A 26,587-nucleotide genomic window follows, 5' to 3' on the forward strand; every position below is an offset into this window, starting at 1 on the left:
TAATGACAAAATTTTCATTTTGGGGTGGAGTATCCCTTTAAGCCTAGTCCCAGTTGAAAGAGCATTTTATGTTCTGATCTGAATCCAGTATTTGATTATAGCCTTTTGTTCTAAAGAGCCAAAGTCTAATAGCAAGAGCAAACATAAAAATTGACAAATGTGCTGCCACCAGTGAATGTCAGAATAGGTCAATGCTGCATGATTAGCACTAGATTTAGAACTTTGGGATTGATGTACAAGCCTCTGTAATCCAGTGGATAAGAGCAAACTGGCCTCGGGTTCACCACAGCAATAAGAGAGACCTGCTGTGTGCAGAGATGCTCAAAAGGTGTGCTTTTCACCATGAGTTGTGAAGAAGGTTTATAGCTAAAGAAGTGATCAAGGCAAAAGACAGGATTAGGATTTTTTCTCTCTCTCACTCATTAAATTTTTTTTTCCTGTGTTACCTGTAATGAGGTTGTCCACCAGGGTTGTCGGGATGCAGAAAACCCCCACCAGAAGGTCGCTCACAGCTAGGTTGAGGATGAAGAGGTTTGTGACTGTTCTCATCCGCCGGTTTCCCAGCACAATCAGACACACCAAGCCATTTCCCACCATGCACAGCAGGAAAATGAAGAGGTAGGCCATAGTCAGGGCGGCAGCCACAGGTAGAGAGTGCTGGTAGTAAGGGTAGTAGGTGATACTGGTGTGGTTGGTGACATTACTGTTATTTGTGTAATCATTCTGGAGGCTGCTGTTCAAAAAGAGTGCGGAAAGCTCCTGCGACATCTCCATTTCTGCTGGCTCCTCCGCCATGCTGTTCCTCTTGCTATGCGCCTGATGGTGAACAAAAATCACACACACACACACACACACACACACACACACACACACACACACACACACACACACACACACACACACACACACACACACACACACACACACACACACCCCACAGTAGAGCCAGTTCAAATCAATATAGTCAAAATGGAGACAAAGATGACTTTTTAGTGTAAAATGCATTTGTGCAAAGAATTTGGATCAGGCTAATGGGAATGTGCAGTCAATTTCAACAGGATGCATCTGATGCATGCCTAAGAGACTGTTCATTGCACAGATGTTCTGGGATTTTATGCATAGTGAGCTTAAAACAATTCATGCTATTGTGAAATGTATGTACTGTATGGACAAAAATTGCTTTGGAAATACAATGAACACATGAATGACTACATTTGCATTTCCAGAAGAAATCGGCAGAGCTTGCAAGGCAGAAAATGTTTACACTGCAGAAAGTTTTTTTTTTTTTTTTTTTTTTTTTTTTTTTTTTTTTACCCAATAAGATAAATCCAAGTTTTCATTAAAAAACTGAATTTAATAATCTTTAAAAATATAAACATACAATTAATATTATATCCATCCATCTATTCTCCAAACGTCTTTAGGAGGAATATAAATACTATATGTTTTTAAAAGTTTATTCTTTTTAAAGAAATCTTACATAAGTTGGAATGGTTTATGCTTAAAAATACCAAAATGTAGTGCAAGTATAAGTTTAGGTTTTAAAAGTTGGTTAAGATTTAGTTTTTAGTATGGTTTTGGTTCTACAAAACATCTTGTTTTGATTCAGAAGGAAAAAAGTCCACAAATAACAATTCAGTATGCAAATGATGATGCTGTCATTGCTTTCAGTGCTGGAATACTGAACATTCTATTCAAGCTAACAGTTGATCTTTATATTTCATCTGATAGCACACCTAACTGAAATTATATATATATATATATATATATATATATATAAAATTGAAATTATTTGAAATAATTTCAGTAGTTGAATAGTGGTTTAGAACAAACTTCTAGCTAGAATGAGGAATATCAATACAATGCTGTATTAAATATGAACACCTGCAGAATTAATTGAAGTTAAATAGTTTGTGTAATGGAATTATGATGTAGCTATGTGTTTTTCTTGTGCTTGTGCAGGTCTGCATTTTTCTTTCCCCCCCCCCCCCCCCCAAGGACAGACATATACAGGCAGTAAAATAATGGCATTCTGAGGAAAGTTGACTGGAGAGATGAAATTGAAATCCATGACCTTGCAGCACTAATTGTTCTTCTGTTTCCATTGCTTTTAAACTGATGTTTTAATGGGAGTGCTAAATCTATGCTTGGAGCATAGATCAAAACAATGAAACATTACAATACAATATAATTATAAAACCACAAAACTGCTATTAATATTGACCATTATGAAAACAGAGCTCAAAGACTCAATGAGCACACTATAAAGTTTTGTATGTTCTTGTAATTAAACTCTTGAGTTCAGCTTTGAATCAAATGGATATGATTACCACTCACAAGGTCTCAATTTCTCTAGCCATTAAGGTCCTGAAAACATTTTGGAGCTGTGTCCTGTGGTGCAAAGCTGTTGAGTTGCTGCAAGTCATAATACAGTCGAGGGTGACATGCTGAGAAGTGAGAAAGTAAACACCCTCAGTGTTCTGTATCAAACTCTGTCTTAGATAGAACTGAAGACTTGTAACTGTGATTAAGGATGCCCTGTCTGCAAGGTCGCTGTAAATGACTATAGTCATACTCGTTTTTTCAGTTTAAAGCTCCAGTATTCTGTCTAACCTTAGAACAAATTATTTTAAAATCCTCACAGCATGCACTGAATATGCTCTGTTAATTAGAGATAATTAAATTGATCTGTCTTATTTAACAGATATTGCGATTCAGATTCAATTAAGATTCAGTTGACTCTCTCCATCTTGCATTGTCCAAAGAGCTTTGATCTTTTTTTTTTTTTTTCTTCTGGGACGTTTTTTTTTTTTTTTTTTAAATGTGAGCAATGTAAGGAGCCCTGATTCACTCAGTCTAAAAGCCTCACTGACAGCTGGGAAAATAGTGGGATCCGTATTAGCAACTGTTGCATGACATTATTTGCACGTCTCGTCCTTTCATGAACAATTAATTCCATTTCGAACCACATTAATTATTTTAATCATACAAATTCATTTTAATCTCCCTTTAAATGTAATCAGGAATGCAAATACAAAGGAAAAAAACTGAATTATGTTGTTCAAATTGAGATTGTGAGAGGCTGGCAGCCATTAATTCCATTAGTAGCAGAAAATGACGCAAGATGTGACGTTTTTAAGTATTTTGTGATTTGTTGGTGGTTGTCATTAATGGACTTTCAAAGTGAGACTATGAGGCAAATGCATCAGAGGGTTTTAAGGTAAGAAATGTGATATGTTTGTAAGAAAGAGAAAAATGGGATGTTTGTAAGAAACAAATTTATCAAGATATTTAACTTGAAACCATTGCTTCTGGCCATAATACAAGTTCACATTCCATAATGCTTCCTCCAGCGAAAAAGTCAATCCTCTGTTGTTCTCTTAAATCCACTGACATGACTGTTTAGAACTCTTTTAGACTTAATTACATATCTAAATTTTGCCTGATCTCTGCATATTTCTCTCTTGATTCAGACAAGACAACCTTTTTACTGTACAAAGCAATATTATGGATAGAGGACTTGTACTATAGCTAGAAGCAACAGTTTAAGATTAAACACGTCATAATGAAAGATTTGTTTATAACATACAAGCAGATTTTTGCTTCACAAGATGTCAACCATTCACTGCAGATGATGCATTGGTGAGCAAGTGATGTAATGCTAAATTTCTCCAGATTCATTCCAATGAAGAATCAAATTCATATACATCTCAGGTGGCCTGAGGGTGAGTAAACTGTCAACAAATTTACATAATTAAATTAAATTATTAAATTAAATTAAATTAAATTAAATTAAATTAAAATTAAATTAAATTAAAATTAAATTAAATTATTATCACTGTAATATAGTTCAAATGTTTTGTTTATTAATATCAACTTCTAGTTTCTGTGGTTGGATCCTATGGATAGCAGATGAGAGGAGCTGAAAGATTATATAAAACTTTGAAGTAACAAGGCTGGAAAGCAGTTCTGGTAAGAAATCACACTAATCTCATGCTAACATGGTGTTTTTTAAAGTATTATGGCTTTACCTTTGAAACAATGTAATGTATATTTTAAATGCTTTTTTTTCTGTGTTATACAATTGCAACTTCTTGTTTGTACAAAAATATTGGCCCCCTTGGTAAATATGATCAAAAAAGGTTGTGAAAATTCATCTGCATTGTTAATCCTTTTGGTCTTTTATTTAAAAAAATTCACAAAATATATCCTTTCATTGATTAATAAGAATTTAAAACGGAGGGGAAATATCATTATGAAATTAATGTTTTTCTCAAATACTCGTTGGTCACAATTATTGGCACCCCTATAAATTGGTACCCCTTATGAGTAAAATATCTCTGAAGTATATTCCCATTCATATTCACAATTTTGAGCACTCCAGCATGATTATAAACATGAAATCATCCAGCTCTGGCTTCCTGTTTCACAGAAATATAAAGAGGAGGGAAACCAAAGCCCAAATTACCTTAATCATCCATCACAATGAGAAAAAACAAAAGAATATATTTCTGATGTGCAGCAAAAGATAATTGAGCTTCACAAATTGGTGAAGTGGCTTTAAGAAAAGAGCTAGAGCAGTGAAAATTCCCATTTCCACCAACAGGGCAATAATTAAGAATTTCCAACCAACAGAAAATGTTACAAAACTGCCTGGAAGAGGACGTGTGTCTATATCATCCTAATGTGCGGTGAGAAGGAGAGTTTGAGTAGCTAAAGACTCTTCAAGGGTCAGAGCTGGAGAATTGCAGAAAATAGTTGAGTCTCTGGTTCAGAAAACCTTTAAAAAAAAAGGTCAAACAGAACCTACATCAAGACATGTTGTTTGGGAGGGTTACAAGAAAAATTCTCCTAGCTCATTCAAAAACAAACTAAAGCATATTCAGTTATCAGCCAAGACTGGAACTTTAAACAGGAATGGCTTCTATGATCAGATGAAACTAAAAAATGAGCTTTTTAGCAGCAAACACTCAAGATGGGTTTGGTGAACACAGAGAAAAAAAGTACCCCATGTGTACAATGAAATATACTACTGTATTTTTGATGTTGTGGGCCTATATTTCTGCTGGAGGTCCTGGACATCTTGTTTAGATACATGGCATCATGGATTCTATCAAATACCAACAGATAAAAAATCAGTAAGTGACTGACTCTGTTAGAAATCTCATAATGGGCCATGTTTGGATCTTCCAACCGTACAATAACCCAAACACAAACCTCAAAAACAACACAGAAATGGGTCACTGAGCTCAAAACCAAGCTTCTGCTATAGCCATTCCAGTCCTCTGACCTGAACCCTACGGAAACTGAGAGGAGTGAACTGAAGAGGAGAAGCACCAACATGGAGCTGGGAATCTAAAGGGTCTGGATTGATTCTGGATGAAGGAATGGTCTCTGATCTCTTGTCAGGTGTTCTCTAACCTCATCAGACATTATAGGAGAAAATTTAGACCTGTTAAACTGGCAAATGGAGGTTTGTATTGAATAAAAGGGGGTCATTAATTGTGGCCAATATGTATTAAAGAAAAACATTTATTTCATAATGATATTTCCCCCCATTTTAAATTCTTATTATCCAATGAAAGGATACATTTTTGTGAAATTTTTAAATAAAAGACCAAACAGATTAACAATGCAGATGAATTTTCACAGCCTTTTTTGATCATATTTACCAAGGGGACCAATATTTTTGGCCACGACTGTATTTACAGAAAGCAGCATGGGTTGAAATTGTCTCTGGCAATACATTTTTAGGCTGCATTATGAAGCATTTACAGATGTATCCTAAGTCTCATTCCTCATCATGAGAGGCATAAGTCTAACACTTCCATGAGGAAAGAGAAAAAAACAGAATAAAATGTCTTTTCAGAATCAAATTAAACAAGTTAAATGATGGAATTCATTTACACTAAAGTCTCTGCAACTTTTTTTTTTTTTTTTAAATATCAGTGACAACATTTTATGTAATTCGTTCAGTGTAATTTGCTGGATAATTGAAAGAACACTGACTGTAAAGCGATCTTGTCATCTTCATATTCTTCAGTACTTTTCTATTGTATCTAATGACCCTCAATTTGCACGAACTGAGTGGAACTACATCATGAGTTCACTTAATTGCATGTGAGTTCAATTAATTGTCTTGCAACAGTTCACTGGAAAGGCCAGACTTCATTGTACATAAATATTATTGTGAAGCACACTCTTTGTTCTTTTCCTTACCAAAAAGTCTTTGAGTCTTGATTTATTGCAATCTTCAGACCATTTGATCAATCAACGAGTGGTGAAATGTCATGCAGTCTGTCTTCCATTTCGCTTTATGATTCATAGGAAATGTTTCAGACTTACTGGCATTGAAAACCACCCAGTATATAATAAGCAGCAAGTTGCCCAGCATTAGTAATATAGCACTCAGGGCCGTCAAAAAATAAACAGCTTTACCAAAGAATGCACAGTAAGACACATCAGATCAGGCTTTGGTGTTTCAAACTTCTGAAAGACTGAGTCTCTTGTATTAGCAGAGGTCATTACAACTGCAGTATAAAATGTCACTTCATGATTTCAACTTCTGATAGAACTGTTGGGGGTGAGAAGAAAGCCTGCAGGACTGGAGTCAAGGTTCCTAGAGAGCTGCCACTGTTTTGTCATGGCTCCTCCAGTGCCCCTGAGATCTAAGTGAAATCTTTACAAAAGCTTTCGTGAAAAATTACACAAACACATGGCAACATGTGGCATACAACATAAGACTTCAATAGTGGGCCAATGCACAAGAGATTTATTTTCATTCTTTGTCAATCCACATTTTTTTTTTTTTGTCAGAACCTTTATGTCAACTATACAGACATGTTACGATGCTTTCCTGTTGATGATTTCCTGTTGTGATATTCTGGAGCAATGGATGAAATAAAACGGTTCAGGAATCTATGTACACTGAATCAGACTTAAAGAAGTGTGTTGCTGCAAAGACTTTGTTTATATGTTGATTATTTGTTGTTGTTGACTTAAAAAAAGTCTTTGCAATACTTTTTGCAGATTTTAACAGGTACATGGCAGGTTTGATGGCTGGCCTCATATTGATTGGTAGGTATTTAGAAAAGCCTGTTCCACTCAAGCCTCAATGAAACAAATTCTGTCTCCTCAAAATGTGCCCTTAAAGTTGGGAAAAAGTTGAAACATTTCTAGTCTTCCTCGTTTGATCTCTTTTTCAATTTGCCAAATGGAGGCTAAGAGCATTTTTCTTAGTAAGCTGGAGTTTATTTAATATATGACTTCACACAGAGTCATTTGAGATCCGAATTTCATTTTGAACAAACAAAGGCAGGTTCTGTTGTAAGGCAAGTGTGCCTTGTTTCTATGACCTGTATATAGCTTTTAGAGAGTAAGGACAAGACACTCTCAGCAATCTTCATGTGCACATCCATTACAAGTACAATAAATATGCTTGAAAGAGTGATATTACTAAATCCAACTTTAGAAGGCTGAAATTGAAATTAAAGGCTTTTTTGAACCAAGCACACACTACAACACTAAAGCTTGTTGTCCTTTCATATTTTAAGTGTCCAAATTTCAAACCCTTTTGAAATCTGGTTGACCTCTTGTTAGCTTTTATGATTTTTGTTTTTTAAAATTGAAAGCTCCAGTCCCAAATCATTGTAATTGCATGGCAAAGTGACCAGAATATTTTTCAAAACATTTTCTTTTGTGCTCCACAGAAGGAAGAACCTTTGAAACAACGTGAGGGTGAGTAAATGTTCACTTTTTTGAACATATCCTTTGAAACTGAACAAAATTGCAAAAAGTGTTTCTCACAAAGCCACAACTTTCATGCACTGCTTGACCTTAGTTCAAGGAAATACTAACACTACAACAGAATAAAAATTTGATTCATAGCTTGACCCAAGCCACCTCTCATCTGTATTGGTCAGAGCCATTTGTGTACCACAAATTACTTGCACATTCATGGGAAAGGAAAGTGTTGATTCTTGTCAAAACTGTATTGATTCTCTGGATTTTTTAAAGTATTTAGTCTGATTCACCTGTTGCTTTGGAGACAAAATAAATAAATAAATGGCAACCAGAAAGTGAGTTCTTTTTTGGGCTGCACGATTATGAAGAAAATCATAATTGTCGATTATTCCCTTGAAATTGTAATTGGGATTATTAATTACGATTATCACAGTTTACATTGAATGATGTTTATGCCTTTGTTTGATGCAACTGCATGCTGTATTTTTATATGTAATAAGCTGAAACCACTCTAACTGAAAAACTTTTAGTGCTTTTCTATAGTATTAAGCCTCAAATGTCAAATATACATCGGATTGGTTTCTTCTTTAAATTATAAAAAAAAAGTAAAAATATGAATGGTATTATAATGTTATACTAAAACTTATACAATGGAAAAACCCCTAAGATAACATGAAGAAAGAAAAAAAAATGCATCTTAAGCACACAGAATAACATAAGTGGACTTTGAATGATTAATTGCCACTTTGAACGATTACATAATTGTGGCATCCATAATTGTAATCGCAATTAAAAATTCGATTAATTGTGCAGCCCTATTTCTTTTGTATGGACAAATGTTTGTATGGTGGTAATTTAATATAATATCTGCAGTAATTTCTAAAAGTAAATGTTGTTTTATAAATTCGTTTTTTTTTTCAGAGCACACTTTTCAAATTATTTGCATTTACATAAAAATCACTTTTTACATGTTTAAATACAGAATTTCTTTGGGTCTTAAAAAGGTCTTTAAAAGTCTTAGTTCACCCTTCCACAAATTAAGGCCTAGTTGCAGAAAGTCTTAAATTCATACACTTCAGTATTTTCATGTTGTTTTTCAATTCAAATATTTAACAATCCATGAATCAAGACACATTTACTTGAGATGCAAAAAGAAGATGTGAAGTTTGAAACTGAATTAAAACTGTTTATGAACTTTGGATTATTTCAAAGTATACATTTTGCAAACAAAAAAACAAAATTTAGCATAAATGATTATATCTTCTAAGTGCTGTTCACAACCTCAGTCCCATTATATATAGCAGAGGCATCTTTCGGTAGTTATTCTATGAAAAATATATAGTCAAATTTAAAACCAGACACCCATTGGGAAGTCAATACTAAATGTTTACAGGTGGAGAAGAGGGTAATAGATTTCAGGTGCCTCCAGATGTCTTGAAAGCTTTTCTGTGACCCATTTAATTCCCAGGATAATCTTAAAGGGTTAGTTCACCCAAAAATTCTGTCATTAATTACTCAAAAAAGGAAAAAAGTATTCTCGTAGCTTCGTATAATTGCGGATGAACCGCTGATGTCACATGGATTAATTCACAGATCTCCTTGCTACGTTTCTGGACTTGGGAACATTTCAGTTGCATTGCTGTCTATGCAGGATCAGACCATCCAGATTCCATTGAAAAAAATCTTAATTTGTGTTTCGAAGATGAACGAAGGTCTTATGGGTTTGAAACGACACAGGAGTGAGTAACTAAATTAATGACAGAATTTTCATATTTGGGTGAACTAACCCTTTAAGTGATAGCTAAATATATTTAATCTCTTTTTTTTATGCTTTCAGGAGGAGGTAAAAAGCTTGAAATTATGGAGGTGAGAATAATAAATGGCCATATGGCATTCTCAACTATATGGGTGTGTGTGTGTGTGTGTGTGTGTGTGTGTGTGTGTGTGTGTGTGTGTGTGTGTGTGTGTGTGTGTGTGTGTGTGTGTGTGTGAGTGTGACAAATTACCACTTTCATTTCAGGTCAGTGAATGAAAAATTTAAATGCCTCATCAAATGAAAATGCCTAACCTATAATTTTTTTAGTTACTACCGATGCAGAATTTAATTATGTGGCTGAGATTTTTTGTTTGTTTGTTTGTTTAGTTGATCACTAATGAAAATATTCCTGCCGTTTTGAACAAGCATGGGCCTTGGTGGTACAATGATACAATACTGACATTAAAACTGCATATGCCAATTATACATGCTAATTAGATGCTCTACTTCACTTGACTGCACCCAAATTGAACAATGACACCTTGAAAATTTGCCACACATCATTTGACTGTGGCCTTTTGTGGAAAGTCAATATAATTAGTATTTTATTATAGTCTTGACCAACATCTTCAGTTCCTGTGTAGTTTAAAAGTCACGTTATCAGTGTATATACTGTATTTGTGCTGTTGTGTGTCTTCAGTTATTTGTCCAGTCTTGTCTTTGTATGGCTGTAAAATTTGGTAAGTTTTGACACAGTTGATTCATGTTTTGGTTTCTTGTATCTCGACTTGAAAATGAAGCTGCAATGGGTTAAAAGCTCATTGAGGCTGTCAACATACTTGAAAAGACTTGTTAGTGTTAGGTTGGGAGAATTTAGGGTACCACTTTATATTGTGACCTTAAAAGCTATGTACTTACATTAAATGAATCATTTGGTACAATGCACTTATCGTGTACATACATGTTTTTATATTGTACTTATATTTTAAAAATACCTGCATGTAATTACATCTGTAATTAATTTCTGTAGTTACATTTATAATTTAACACTGTTGACCCATCCCTTACACCTTAACCAACCTTTAAATCTACCCATACCACCAAACCTGTCATTAACTATAACTGTATCTCACCTAAATAGCAGCAAAAGTGTTTTGCAATACAATATGAACACAATAAGTACATTGTACTTATTTTTTGATGTAAGTAGTTAAGGCCGCTTAATATAAAGTGGGACCGAATTTAGATTTTTGGAAAAACTTATGAACCCATATTATGAAAAAGTGTCATACCATAAATTATATTTCCCAGGGGTGCATTCAAATGTTAGTAAAGTTTTACAACCATTTTCGTTTTGCTCCTTAGAATCAAACAACATTTTTTGCTACTGTGCCTGCAGTGATTTTTGCACTGATTTGCAGGAACAGGAATAAGCAGCAAAATAAAAATCAATTAAACAGTGCTTTGGGAGATGTAGGCATCAGTTTGAAGGTTTTTTTTTTTTTGTTTACTGCTGCTTCTCTTGCCCTCCTCATGCAATTTCATTGACTGTTGCTCATCACTGCTCTCTTGCTAGTCAGGACAGAGCATCTGATGACATAAAAAGGTTTCTCACAAATGTGTGTGTCCTCTAGCAGTGTTTTTGCATGTTAGTTCAATCATCTAATTAAGATTATTCCTAAATAAATTTGTGAACTATGTCTAGCAACCTAAAAATCCAATTTCATCAGTTTGCTGTTGGGTGAACTAATAAATACAAGGAACGCAGTTGGGAACCACTGCTCTAGAGTATGTAACACATGCTTTCACTGTATGTCCCCTGTGCATAATTTGCTGGTCCACCTTTTATCACATTCTGTGATCCTGTCTGCTTCAGCATTTCCACAGTAATGCATATGAGTACAGATTTCCACTCTGTCTGTCTTCACACTCAGCACCTCATAAAAAGCAAGGCGTACTTTTCTGGACCAAAACCCTGTTTCCGCTCTATTTTTCTAGCATTTAAGACTATGCAGAACACAGATGGCTGTATTATAATGACAGTGGACAAGTCCTATATCATATGCTAATGCCACACTTAGGCTATCTAAATAATCAGAGACAGTTAACACTTTGGTTTAGATTTTTTTTTTTTTTTTTTTTTTTTTTATGATGTATTTTCATTTCAAACACCAATTCCAAGACCACTTCAAAAGCTCTGCTCAAGTATCAGTATCTCTTTGCAGCTCTCTCATCTTTTGATTAGTTTGGCAGGTCCTGATTTCGATATCAATTGCAGTTTCTTTCCTGAGTTTCTTTCCTGCTCTCTCCTTCAGAATCAGTTCACTGAAGCATAAGCATATCCGGATGTACCTCATTCAAACCACAAACCGGATCTAAATTATAATCAAATAATCTGAGGTATAAATTCTGTAAGGTTGTTACCACTTCATTTTGCAGAATTTAGAAACCTCACCAAAGGTTTCATTGATGGAGCTCACGTGTTATTAGAAAGTCATGTCGAGTTCTGCTTGTAGGAATTAGTGTTGAGTTTATATTCAAAAGAAAGCAAATGTAATACTGCAAAGGATTCATTTTTTCATTGTACAAAGTTTTTTAGACTGCTGTCTGCAGACTTTAGATTGCTGCCCAGCAGACTTCACCAAAACACCACTTTATATCTCTGAGTAACCCATGGGAATGGAAAAGGCTTTGTTATGTCAGTGACTCTATTACCTAAATTACATATTACATAGGACTTGCATGCTTTATGGTCTGACTGACAGACCTGGAGCACTATTAAATATCCCCAGAAATGCAATGGATTAAGAGCTTCCACTGAAATATGTGACACCAGGAGAAAGTGTAATGGTCAACTTGGATAACGTGTGCCTTAATAACCAATCAGATAACAGCCTTGACGTCACTCAATTTCAGTCAGAGTTGTGCGACACTCAATCGCCATTTAAGGATACCAAAGGAATGAATAAGAAATGCCATAAGCTGAATTTTATGATTGGCGGATACTACAGTTGATATGGTGACGTTAACTGCTTATTAACAATTCCATAATATCTGAGTATTTCTATAATTGTTACTACAGTTGATATGGTGACGTTAACTGCTTATTAGCTGCAAAACGGAACTAAAATCGTTAATCGCACAACGGCTTTCTGTGCTCACGCACTCGAAGCACATGCACAAAAACCCAAAAAAACCCACTTCAACCATCAGAAATACAAAAAATACACAAAATATGTAGAAAATTACTGTCTTTACTTTGTTCTGTTGTATTTTTACTGGTCCTGTTGCTTGCTCAAATTGTTCTTTTTTATTACTGTTTACTTGTCTGTGCTTTTATTTTCCTTTAATCCAGATGGTAGGCTAATGGTTGTTTTTAATGATTTTCAACAACAGTTTGGAGATGCAATCAAGTAACTGTAAGTGCTACTTTTTTTAAGGCCAGTTGATAACTACTGTACTTTATCAATTAAGTCTAAGATATTTTTCCATCTGTACCATAATATTACAGACCCATACCAGCCAATACGTGGCTAATTCCAAAGCAATATATACATGTTTGAGAGTAGGTTCTTTAATATATTATGAAGTATTTGAGGTGTTTTAATGAAAATAATGCTGTTGTTATTTAAGGTAACTAATTCCAGTTCTTCTCAAAATCTCTCACAGCAGGAAAGACAGACACTTTGGAGAAGGTGATGAGTTCTGCAACTAAGAAAACGTAGCCCTGCTTGGCAGAAAAATAAACTTTTTTGTTGTTGTTGTTTGTTTCTACAGATGGTCACAGAGACTTTAAGAGTTAGTTCTCTCAAAAATAAAAATTCTGTCATTTACTCACCCTCATGTTGTTCCACACCCATAAGACTTTGGTTCATCTTTGAAACACAAGATATTTTGAATGAAACCTGAGAGCTTTCTGTCCATCCATTGAAAGTTTAGATAACCAAAACTTAGAATATCCTATAAGGTCGTAAAGGTGTTTTAAAAATATTCCATATGAATTGAGTGCAAACTTTTCTGACACCTATTTGTCTACTATTTTTGTATCTAGTCCCTGGTGTTTAAAATGTTGTTACTGGATTTATTGCTCTTTGTAGAGAATAGTAATAAGTAGAAGTTACAATAAGGTACAGTAAACATATCCTTACTGATCTTAAAATCTTTTGCTGTTTAACTTCTATATTTGTTGCAGGCCTAATGCAATCACTCAATATTTAATGCAGACCATGCAGGGTTTATTGTGTGAAGAGATCACTTTGCTTTATATGATGAACAGATTTAATTTAGGCTTTTATTCACATATAAACACACATACATTTTATATGGATTTATTTTATGGCGCCTTAATTTCTTTTTTTGGATCTTCTAAGTTTTGGTTGCATGGAGTGTCAGTGGAGGGAAAGAAAGGTTTCAGGTTTCATTATAAAATATCTTAATTTGTGTTTTGAAGATAACCAAAGTCTTATGGTTTTGAACTAAGAGAGTGAGTAAATGATGATTATGATGACGATTTCGCTGAAAAATGAAAAAAAGTGGATGCAAGTTCATCTGAAATGTGAGTGGCTTTTTTTCAATGACACATAGACGTTTAATTTCTTGGTTGACCATTTTATTCTGGAATGTTTTCATCTGCTTTAAAGTAGTTTTCATCATTTACTGCTATAAATTCTTCCTCAAATTTCTATGCAATGCTAAAAGTCAAAATTATGTCAAGTTTTGAAGATTTCACTGTGATGTAATAAACATTTTAAAATGTTTGACTCTTAAGAGCAAATTTCAAATATTAAATGGAACGATAAAATAACGTTATAAACCGGTTAATGGCCATTTCAAATCTTCGATTCTGTTCTGAACTATAAAATTTGATTTCGTTTCTGTTTCTGGTTTTCGTTTTTCGTTCCTTGAACCGGTTCAGAGCCCTGGTGATAATAAAAATGTTTTCTAATCTTCAATCCATGCTAAGAGATAGAATGAATTTTTGAAAGATGATGTTGAAATATCTTATGTGGAACAGCTATTTCATTAAGTATGCAAATATTGTAGGGCTACTAAATCAGAAATCATGCAGAGGAACCTTATTCATACAGGGAATTCAAACTCAAATGCACCAATGACAGCTGTGTTTGCACTTCTAAAGATACAGCAATAATCGCTTTGACTGATATTTCTACTTCAGTGTTAATTTGTTCTTCAGTACCAGGTGTTTGGCTACTGATAAATAAAACTATTTAAAGGCATCCAACAAGCAGGGGCGTGTCTAGTGTAGTGTTTTGAGTGTTGCGATAGTTCCAGCAAACTTTGTCCTCCCTGCCATAAATTAAATCTACTTCTATTTTATTTTTGTGTTTCTGTGCACATATTGCCGTTCGTATCCTATATAGACTTTAGGAAAAATGTCATTTTTTATTTTAAAATAATATATTGAGTTTTATGTTTGAGTGACATCATTTCCATTTGCCAAGCTGTCCAATCGCGTCTCGCCCAAAGCTTAGAATAACTTTGGATTTGAGCGTGACAGGTATGTTGTAAATGAGCTCTGGAGTAAAGTGTTTAAATATAAGAGATTAAGTCAATATTTTGATCAATATCGGTGAATGACATGTTTTAATGCTGAATTGATTCACTTAGTGTGTTTGAATACTGTTATTTTTGTGCATATTCTGGGTTTCGTGTTAAAGGCCGTGTTGCAGGGTTAATTTTTCAACCAATTTGTGCAATTTGCTTGTTGGTAATAAACATTTAAACTGTTATCCATTGTATTTTATGTTGTTGGGTATCACAAAACGGAATAAAATACGAAAAAGTAGGTACTATCTTACAGCGGTTTGCAACGATTCTTCTTTCCCCCACAATGCATTGCATTACGTCACATTGGGGAGAGAATTTACCAAAGCCCGCCTTAAGAGCATTATTGAGAGTGACTAGAGAGACGAGTAGTAGACGAGAGTATTCAGATAGCGCAGATTATAGATAAATAGATAAATACATAGATATAGATAGATATATAGATATCGACCAACAGCGACCAAAACGCACTCACTTCCATACAGCACAAGCTTTCCAACGCAGTTTCCATGGGACAGCACTGCCCACACAAGCGACAGACACGCGGCTATGTTTGCAACAACATTTTCACCGGAGGAAGAGGTAAACGCTTAGAAATGCCCATATAGCTAGCATGATGCCTTTTGTTTCTAGATGACAAAGACAAAGTTTACCAGTACTACGACACTATGACAAAGGTTACTGGTACTCATCTGAACTAACGTCATGATCACTGCCACTAGATATAAAGAAAATGTTGATTTTTCACTCGGTGCTATCCAATGACAGTAAAAAAAAATATGTATATATATGTGTCGTTATTGTGCACTGCTGCTCGTAGACTAGCTCCAGTGCTCATTGCTGCGTTGCTAAATAAATGATAGCAAATCACCAGGACACTTCACCAACTTTCCACTCATTCTCCTCGGACCATGCATTTAATTGGCTTTGACGCCCATCAGTTCTTGGCAATTCCTCATTTGCCCTCTCACGTCTGGCTGGTTCGAAATCATAGGGCTGCGGGCCATCATACATGTTGGCTCTTGCCACCTCTTCCTCATCCCAGTTTTAATCGCAACGTTACATTGTCCTAAAATCGTTTTTTCAACGTGTACCACTTGCATAAACATTGCGTCCGTAGGCAGTATTATCCGTAGGGGCTGTCATTGTTTTTTTTGCGACCTGTGTGACATTGGAACTCGGAGTACATCGCTCATAAGATATCGTGCAGTTAACTTGGTTAAAGTATATTGTCTTTATCTGTCTAAAATTGTGTATTTGTAGTCATGTGTGTACTTGAAATAGTTGATAGTAGATGCAGTTATAGTGTTAATGGAGGCAGGGGTTCCCTTTTCTATCTTCTCACACTCCTCACAGAGACCACAGAATTGAGAGTGTGTTGATGCTTAATTCCTGTCCTGTCTTTATTAAACTGCAGGTATGTCATATTGCAACAAAATTATTTCCACTATACGATCATATGTCATTGTGATGTTAGATTGAAACATACTGTAATGTATTTTCAAAGAATCAAATAATATCAGAATCAGAATGAGCTTTATTGCCAGGTATGTTCACACATACGAGGAATTTGTTTTCGTGACAGAAGCTCCGCAGTGCAACAGAATGACAGCGACAGAACAAAAAACACATAATAAAGAATAAAAAAAAAACAAATATGTAGGTTAGAAATGACTATATACAAATTGACAATTGTATGGCAGGTATATTACAATGAGCAGTTGTGTATGTACAGGTATATTATGTGCAAAAAAATTTAAGGTACACTAAGAATGTGTGTTAGATAAATAAGTGAATGTGTATGTAAATATAAATAGTGTAGTGTGTTCCACAGTTATTATCAAGTGTTTATTAAATGGATTGCCTGAGGGAAGAAACTGTTCCTGTGTCTGGCCGTTCTGGTGCTCAGTGCTCTGTAGCGTCGACCAGATGGCAAAAGTTCAAAGAGGTAGTGTGCTGGATGTGAGTGGTCCAGAGTGATTTTGCCAGCCTTTTTGCTCATTCTGGATAAGTACAGTTCTTGAATAAAAGGGAGGGTTGTAACATGATTCTCTCAGCAGTCGGGACTACCCTCTGTAGTCTTCTGAGATCAGATTTAAAAGCTGAGCTGAACCAGACAGTTACTGAAGTGCAGAGGATGGATTCAATGATGGTGGAGTAGAACTGTTTCAGCAGTTCTTGTGGTAGGTTGAATTTCCTCAGCTGGCGAAGGAAGTACAACCTCTGCTGGGCCTTTTTCACAGTCAATGTGAATGTCCCACTTCAGGTCCTGAGAGATGGTGGTTCCCAGGAACCTGAATGACTCCACTGCAGTCACAGTGCTGTTCATGATGGTGAGTGGGGGGAGAGCAGGGGGGTTTCTCCTGAAATCCACGATCAACTCCACTGTTTTGAGCGTGTTAAGCTGCAGGTTGTTGAGATTGCACCATACAGCCAGCTCTTTAACCTCCTGTCTGTAAGCAGACTCGTCACCATCCTGAATGAGGCCGATGAGTGTGGTGTCGTCTGGAAACTTCAGGAGCTTGACAGAGGGGTCCTTAGATGTGCAATCATTAGTGTACAGGGAGAAGAACAGTGGAGAGAGAACGCAGCCTTGAGGAGCTCCAGTGCTGATTATACGGGTGCTGGATGTGTATTTTCCCAGCCTCACTAGCTGCTGCCTGTCTGTCAGGAAGCTGTTGATCCACTGACAGACGGAGGTGGGCACGGAGAGCTGAGTTAGTTTGGGCAGGATGGAGGTTTGGGATGATCGTGTTAAAGGCCGAGCTGAAGTCCACAAACAGGATCCTCACATAAGTCCCTGGTCTGTCTAGGTGTTGCAGAACATAATGCAGTCCAACGTTACTGCATCATCCACGGACCTGTTTTTGCTCGGTAAGCAAAACTGCAGGGGGGTCCAGTAAGGGTCCAGTGATGTCCTTCAGGTAAGCCAGAACCAGTTTTTCAAATGACTTCATGACGACAGACGTTAGAGGTGATTTTATATATATAAATGTAAATATATATAAATGTATATATATGTAAATGTTGTTAGAACAGCTTTGGATTTGAGCGAGACAGAGACCACAGAACTGAGAGTGTGTTGATGCTTAATTCCTGTCCTGTCTTTATTAAACTACAGACGTGGTCCCCCAAAGAGTCTGGTGTTGGTGGTTCATTTGTGGTGTTGGGCAAGAAAAGATCAGCCATCGCAGATCGCCGGAAGAAACCTCCTGACATCACTTTTAAGGAGAACTTTGGGGAGCAGATAAGCAGTGACACTTAAGCATGGACCATTACAGCTATACACACACCAGATCACATGAACAGTTGCAAGATGCAGATGTTGACCATGTGAATGTTACCCCTCTTAATGTTGTTTCGACCGGGTTGGGGCGGGGGGCATTATTGAATAGTATGCTAGAGCATGACATGATTGCTACCCCAGTAGACCCCCCACAGATCAAGAACACAAGTCAGTCAGGTGTAAGATGTGACTCACCAGCCTTTCATAGTGAAAGACAAGGTTCTTTAGGAGGTGACCAACCGAACCAATGGCAAACTATGGCAGACCTAATGAAGCAGTTAGGCATTGAAATAGGTAACCAGATTGCTGCCAGCTTGTCATCAGTAGGGCAAAATGCCCAAAGAGAAAATGCCCAACAGTCCTCAGCTCGGCCACCTGACTGGTTGAATCTCAACCTAGTAATCAGACATCAGGATATCAAAGAACCTCAGACATTCAGAGGTGACAAAACTGATAGATGCACTATTGGTGAATGGGAGGAGTTGATGCAAACATATCTGAACAGGAAGGGATTTAGTGTGTCAGAACAAGGCCAGGAAATTATTGATAGGCTGATGGGCCGTGCTTAAGATGTTGTAAGGACCTACATTCGCAATAACTCCCTGATTAATATGAGTAAAGACCCGCATGTTATTTTCTCTATTCTGAGACAGCATTTTGGGGATTCGATTTCCTCGACTACCCCTTTGAGAGACTTCTACGAGACCTTGCCCAGGCGATCGGAAAGTGGGTTAGATTATTGGATTAGACTTAATAAGGCTGTTGACCTTGCTGACGAGTGCCTACAGAGACAAGGAAAAAAAGTTGAAGACCCTAGTCATGAAGTAACAACGATGTTCGTTAGGCACTGTCTGGAACCTGCATTGTATGCGGCCCTGCGGAGTAAACCACTGGAGAGTTGGACTGCTAGGGAAGTTCAAGCGCTGATAGACAGCCATCATAGAGATAAGCAGTCAACCAGTGCGGAGAGAACATTACAAGTTGAAGAAAGACCCTCTGGTGCCTGGTGTATGACACAGCAGCAAGCTTCTGGCAGTAGTCAGTCCAGTGGTCTTGATCCAGCTCTTCTTGGTAGAGCGGTGTCTCTCCTGGAACAGATTCTCATCTCACAGAAGGGACAAGAGCCAAAAGCAGAGCAAGTCAAAGCTTCGTCTGGAGAGCTGAGTGCATATTCAGGTTCCTGTAGAGTTTGCAAGGCCCTTAATCACACGACAAAGACACACTGCTTCAGAGAAGGGCTATGTTTCACATGCTATGAGACTGGACACAGAGGTTTCAAATGCCCCAAAAGAAAGCCAATCAAACGGGAAACAACCAGAATGTCTTCTGAACCCGAAGTTCAGAAGACAAGCCCACTAGAAAGCTTTCTAAACTAGAAAGCCCACACTGTGAGGGGAATAGTGTGGGTACCAGCCAACTAAAATCCCCAGAGAATTTTGTTAATGTCCTGACCAAAAAAACTGATGACAGTCTGACTCTAAAGACAAGCAATGAGAGGGAGGCAAGTACCTTTGAGAATAGTTGCTCACACATCCATCAAGATCCGATCTATGCAAAAGTGAAAGATGATCTTTTCCGTGCTACTGCGTTAGTCGAAGGAAAAGTTGAGCTCTTAGCCCTTGTAGACAGTGGATCTGTAACCTGTACCCTGAGTGAGTTAGCTTAGCGCATACTTCAGGATCACTGTCTTATTTGTGATAATTTGAGTAAACCCACAAGGAAAGTGCTGACTGGATGTGGAGGCAACCAGACAAAGCCAAAATGTGCATATGAGCTGAATGTAGATTTACTTGGATGCAAGATGACTGTGAACTTTTTAGTTGTTCCAGGTCAAGAGGATGACATGATAGTAGGCTATAATGTTTTAAGACATGTGACTCAGCAGGTCAAGAATACAAAGTGGTACTGGGAGAAAATCTCACAGCCCGTTAAAGAAAACAGTAATGACCCTCTCCTCAGTCTACTTCCTAATGTCGACCGTTGGCACGGAGATAGGATGCCAAAAGGGTTGGCACTGTGTTATTAAGACAGTGTGTGACACTGGAGCCGCAACACGAAGATATAGTCTGGGGAAGGTTGAAAGAAGAAGTTCCATTGTCTGTCGGAAGTACTGTGATGGTAGAGTCCTCAACTTTCAAATCTTCACCACGGAACATTATGATTGCTTGTAGTGTGTGTCCATTGTGGGCTGATAAGTGGATTCCTGTAAAGGTGATAAATATGTTGGATCGACCAGTGGTGTTACGTCGGAATGCAAAGATTGCTCAGGTGCACCCGTCTTGCTCTTGAAGAGTTAGAGCTTATAAAGCACATTAATTGTGAATCAAGAGAGGTGGTTCAAAATGTTGTTCATGTTCACAAACCTGATGAAGAAGATAAGATGTTGCTAACAGACTGTGAAGCTGAGTTGCGAAAGCTGGGACTGACACAGATTGATATTGACAGTTTGGTTCATGGAGGAGTGGATACGCTCCCAGTCTTTTCAATGGAGGAGATACGGGGGAAACAGAGAGCTGACCCCACCATCGCCCATGTGTTATCCTTTGTTGATAGGAGGAGGAGACCATCACGCAGAGAGAGGGATAATGAATCCACCCTGGTATTGAGACTGCTGAAACACTGGGAAAAGTTGGAAGTCAAGGACAATGTTCTCTACCGCAGATCCAAGGATAGAGTGGGAAAACTCAGATACCAGCTTGTACTTCCTCATTTTCTGAGAGCTGCTGCCCTGAGAGGTACTCATGATGATGCCGGTCATCAAGGACAAAATAGAACTCTCCACCTGGTGTGTCAGAGATTCTTTTGGTCCGGTATGGATGCAGACGTCAAAAGATCTCTCACTGTAAGCGCTGTGTAGTCGGGACTCAGGAACCTGAGGCTAGAGCACCTCTTGAATCTATTAAGACAAGTGTGCCGCTGGAACCTTGCCCAAACCAGACAGACACTGCAGAAGGGAGACATGGGGAAAATGTTGATGTTCTTGTAATAAAGGACCACTTTACAAAGTTAGCACATGCATTCCCTTGCCCAAACCAGACAGACAAAGTTGTGGCTCAAAAGCTGTGAAATCAGTTTTTCTGTATATATGGCTTTCCGCAAAGGATACACTCAGACAAAGGAGACAACTTTGAAAGTAAATTGATTGTTGAGTTGCTGTTGGTGTCTGGTGTCCGCAAGTCCCATACTACTCCTTACCACCTGATGGGCAATGGGCAAACGGAAAGATTCAACCGCACCCTGAAAGAGAGATGACCACAGATGATACAGACTCTTACGTTTTCCTACAACTGTACCACTCATGAGACGACAGGATTTGCACCGTTCTACCTGATGTTCGGCAGGGTGCCTAGGCTGCCTGTAGATATCATGTTCGGGAGTGCCCTGAGGAATGATGATGTGCAGACCTACGATGAATATGTGGACACTCTTCAGAGGGATCTTAGGGAGGCAATAAGGATTGCTCAAGGAAACACCACAGGAGCCCAGAGAAGGCAAGCAAAGGAGTACAACAAGAAATCCAAAGGTGTTGCCTTGGAAGTTGGAGATCGTGTCCTTCTGGTGAATAAGAAAGAAAAGGGAAAAAGAAAGCTAGCGGATGTGTGTGACTCAGTGGTTCATGTGGTGACATGGAAAGACCCAACATTACACATCTACAGGGTTGAAGATCCAGCCACAAGGAAAAGTAAGGTGGTTCACCATAACTTCCTCCTCCCGGTAAACTTTCTGCCCTTGGAGAAGCCAGAAGTAGAGTCCACAATGAAATCCAGAAAGAGAATCAAGGAGCAGGAGGATCACCAATGAAGGGAGCAAACCCTGCAAACTGTCTAGTGATTGTGCTACAGAGGACGTCCAAGAGCTGCTTAGGAGAGGACGTCCAAGAAAGTGAGTATCACCAATGAAGGGAGCAAACCCTGCAAACTGTCTAGTGATTGTGATACAGAGGACGTCCAAGAAAGTGAGTGGAGTGCAGATGATTTGAGCAGTGCATCCGAGACAGATTGGGCCAGTGAAGGCATTGATAAAGAAGACAGGCCAGGAGGATCTCTGAACAGTCACAGTGTTCAAGCAGAACCAGTTACTATGCCAAGAGAATCTAGCTCTGAAAACAGATCAGATCATTGCTCAAGGTTTCAAGCCCCAAGTAGTAGATCTAGAGTCACACTTGAAAGCTCCCCCAAGAAAAGTGACAGGGTCAGACACAATTCCAAAAGCAAATGAGGGAACTGTTAGAACCAGGTCAGGCAGGTTAGTAAAACCTGTTAAAAGACTGCTTGAGTGCATGAGCATGATAATATCTGAGCCAACTAAAAGAGACCCATTAGCAGAATTGTTAAGAGTTCTTTCCAGTTTTGTGGGGAGTTAGATTAAGCAATACAAGTATGTTTTCCTTTAGAGAAGTGATCAGAATTGTGTAGAGGAAAACTTGAAGAGGATTTGAGAAATACTTCATGGAGGAATGTATGGTTATATGTATAAGGGCATATTTCTCCCAAGCAAAATGTTTTGCTATTCGTTTGAATGACTATATTTGACCTACGGCCAAAATTAACCGACAATATAGTGTTTTAGCCTTAAAGTTTGCTGAAATTTAGGAGGGGAGAGTGTAGTGTTTTGAGTTTTGCAATCATTCCAGCAAACTTTGTCCTCCATGCCAGAAATAAATTAAATCTATTTCTATTTTATTTTTGTGTTTCTGTGCACATATTGCCATTCGTATCCTATATAGACTATATATTTTAAAATAATATATTGAGTTTTATGTTTAAGTGACGTCATTTCCATTTGCCAAGTTTTCCAATCGCGTCTCGCCCAAAGCTTAGAACAGCTTTGGATTTGAGCGAGACAGGTATGTTGTAAATGTGCTCTGGAGTAAAGTGTTTAAATATAAGAGATTAAGTCAATATTTTGATCAGTATCGGTGAATGACATGTTTTAATGCTGAATTGAGTCACTTGGTGTGTCTGAATACTGTTATTTTTGTGCATATTCTGGGTTTCGTGTTAATGAGCTCTTAATGTGCTGGTTTAAATTGCCACCCGCACGCCATTTTGAACAGCGGGTTTCTATAGTAATATGGTTCTTAAATATAATTAAAAAGGTTGGATTACGCTCATAAGATATCGTGCAGTTAACTTGGTTAAGTATATTGTCTTTATCTGTCTAAAATTGTGTATTTGTAGTCATGTGTGTACTTGAAATAGTTGATAGTAGATGCAGTTTTAGTGTTAATGGGGGCAGGGTTCACTTTTCTATCTTCTCACAGAGACCACAGAACTGAGAGTGTGTTGATGCTTAATTCCTGTCCTGTCTTTATTAAACTGCAGGTATGTCATATTGCAACAAAATTATTTCCACTATACAATCATATGTCATTGTGATTTTAGATTGAAACATACTGTAATGTATTTTCAAAGAATCAAATAATATGCATTTATTATATCTATTTACCTGATTGAATGTGTCTAAGATGTATTGTATGTAATTTGTGATGCATTTTGTGAACGGAATTGAACGAAAAGAGACATTGTAAAGAGAAAAATGTTTTATTAGTAAATGTTGTTAGAACAGCTTTGGATTTGAGCGAGACAGAGACCACAGAACTGAGAGTGTGTTGATGCTAAATTCCTGTCCTGTCTTTAATAAACTGCAGACATGGTCCCCCAAAGAGTCTGGTGTCGGTGGTTCATTTGTGGTGTTGGGCAAGATCCGCTACACTATGATGCATACCCCACACCCGAAATCTGTTTGGCCACCCCAGGTGCATCGCGCAGTAATGTAACGCGATAGCATATTCATGGAATGCGCAAGCACGAATTCACAAGCATTTCCTTCGCTCTCACAAAACTGGACTTGCGCTTTTAAACAGACAGTGTTCTACTCTCAGATACTGTGTGTGTACACTCAAACTTTGTACTTGCATCATTGAAGACCAAGAGCTATTTTAAATTCAGGTGAAGAGTAGACTTATCCCATTAAATGGAAGCAAGCTGATTTTAGTCATCCTTCTTAAATTATTTATTTTATGTACTGAATTAAGTTAAATGCATATTGTAAATATGCATTTATTCAATTATTTTATTAAGTGCATTTGTGTTTTGTTGTTGTATATAGTTCTACAATAAAAGCAAATCAACCAGGCCCGGTTTCACAAATAAATCACTGAGGGTGCTTCTGAAATTAGTGAGGGTGCTCTAGTCTTAATGCTCATTTTTACATATTTTGTCCCATCCATTGTTATGGTTATCGCTATGTCAATCACCGCTATTGCGAGAGTGAATCCCGCATAAATATGCGGATGTCATAACCGAAACTTTGCAAAGTGTGTGGCCAAAAAACAAAAGTTCTGCATTTTGAATTGATTATAGCCCAGAAAGCTCGCAAAGAGCGCTCCCTTTATAACCACTAAAAAGCTGTCTCCCTTTGTTCATCGTGATCTCACAAAGTTCTGTTATGACCAATGAATCTCTCTTCACTGCAGGAATCACGAACAATCTATTATTCACATTGTGCACACTATGTATGCTAAAATGAGAGGATTTGATTGTATAACTCAGCACGGAACAAAAACTGGTGTGTTGTAGCCTTTACGTATGAGACAAAACCAGCATGTAGCCTATGTACTGTCATGAGGATGATGCAAATTTTTCATCTGAGTAAAGCCTTTAAGTCCCTTTAACTGTTTTTCTTCATTAAATATGTAAAAAAAAAAAAAAAAAAATTAATGTGGTAACATCTAATTTATATGATTTTATTCAACCCAAAAATATGAACCGAATTTATCTATGGTTACTGTGATACAATGAAATTTAAGGGTTAGATCAGGTAGAAATAGCTCCCTAAGATACCCCCCCCCCCCCCCCACCTCTCATGCTTATTTTGGTCATTTTGCAGCCACCCTCTTTTGAGGCAGTGCCCCAGCCCCACCCCTCCCACTTAAAATTTTCTAGACACGCCCTTGCCAACAACAACGTAACACGAAAGGTAGTCTATATGAAGCAGGTAAACTTATTTTTATGTGATTATGTTGTTATTATTGTGTTGGCAAAACATTCATTATAAATGGGTTCGAATCCCAGGAAACGCAAGAACTGACAAAACGTAAAAGGATAAAAGCCTCTGCCAAATGCACAGATGTAAATGTAAAAATTAGTTCTGCATATCAGTCAAATTATCAGTACGTAGGCTATTGGTAATAATAACACTGCTCAGCTTAAAATATAAACAATCATATTTAGGTGATATGCATGGAAGTTGATTATGACGGAGGAAGTCAGTAATAATAAAGTTGTGAGACGGCAAAGCGCAATTTACCTGAAACAAGCACAACTGCAACTTTTGAATGTGTGGCTAGGCGACTGTTCTGCACAAAACCATCAAAGCCCTCTTCGTTTATTCATTTAAATAAATACCCAAACGATATCCCAAGCCATTAAAAAAAAACATTACTCGCAATGGATAGCTGTTCTTTGCATTTTTGTATGTATATTGTAACTGTTCCTATTCAAATAAATTAATAAAACAGAAAAAAAACATTTCATTATCTATAAAACTTACCTGCAAACGAGGATGGCACACTTTTCACTCCTGCGTCCTGGTGTCTCTAAATGTCTTTATGCTGCTATTAACTGCAGCTTTGAAAAAACAAATACAGAATGTCTTGAATGTCTAGGCAGTATACAATATAATTCCTCTGTCGCCACGTTCATAAATGAACTAGTGTGACTAAGAAAGCTTGAAGGACAGCTAGTGATCTGGTCGCTTTAATGGCATCTCCGATGATCCGCTCTGCGCTCCCAGTGAAGCTCTGAGTCAACAAGTAGCGCGCACAGGAGAACCCTTTCCATCACATTCGCAGCTTCTCTCAGCCCCTTCACGCGCTGTCTCTCGTCCACGCCACGTCTGCTGCTCCCACTGTCTCACAACACTCAGCAAGACAGCAATGTGTCATCAAACCCCAGCACACACATTCTTTTCCGTATTAATTAGTCGTTTGGAATGCTGTATCTTGGTCATTCAATATCTTATCCCATGGTCTTAAAATATTGGACAAAATATTTAATTTGGGTAGGCCTAATACTTGTTTTAATTTCTATTATACAAATATAGACATTCATGAGACATCCAGAGACATCCATATATGTGTCAAAATAAACGAGATACACTTGTTTAAAATTTACATTGACTAAGTTTGTTTACATTTATATTTAAATTGACTAGGTATTTTTAAAGCCAAGTAT

General features: G+C 37.4%; 1 protein-coding gene across 1 annotated transcript in view; it reads right to left on the bottom strand.

Annotated features, from left to right (window-relative positions):
* LOC109089413 (neuropeptide FF receptor 1-like) overlaps positions 1-26,295 on the bottom strand; it is a 36,487-nt gene extending 10,192 nt beyond the window's left edge. Inside the window, exons 1-2 of the mRNA XM_042753268.1 lie at positions 25,905-26,295; positions 447-816 (exon numbers count right to left, since the gene is read on the bottom strand). Of these exons, the coding sequence (XP_042609202.1) occupies positions 447-795 (349 nt within the window). The 5' untranslated portion in view covers positions 796-816; positions 25,905-26,295. The remainder of the gene's footprint in view (positions 1-446; positions 817-25,904) is intronic.
* Positions 26,296-26,587: the final 292 nt, after the last annotated feature.

This window comes from Cyprinus carpio, chromosome A5 (assembly GCF_018340385.1).
Source record: "Cyprinus carpio isolate SPL01 chromosome A5, ASM1834038v1, whole genome shotgun sequence".
Taxonomy (NCBI): Eukaryota; Metazoa; Chordata; class Actinopteri; order Cypriniformes; family Cyprinidae; genus Cyprinus; species Cyprinus carpio.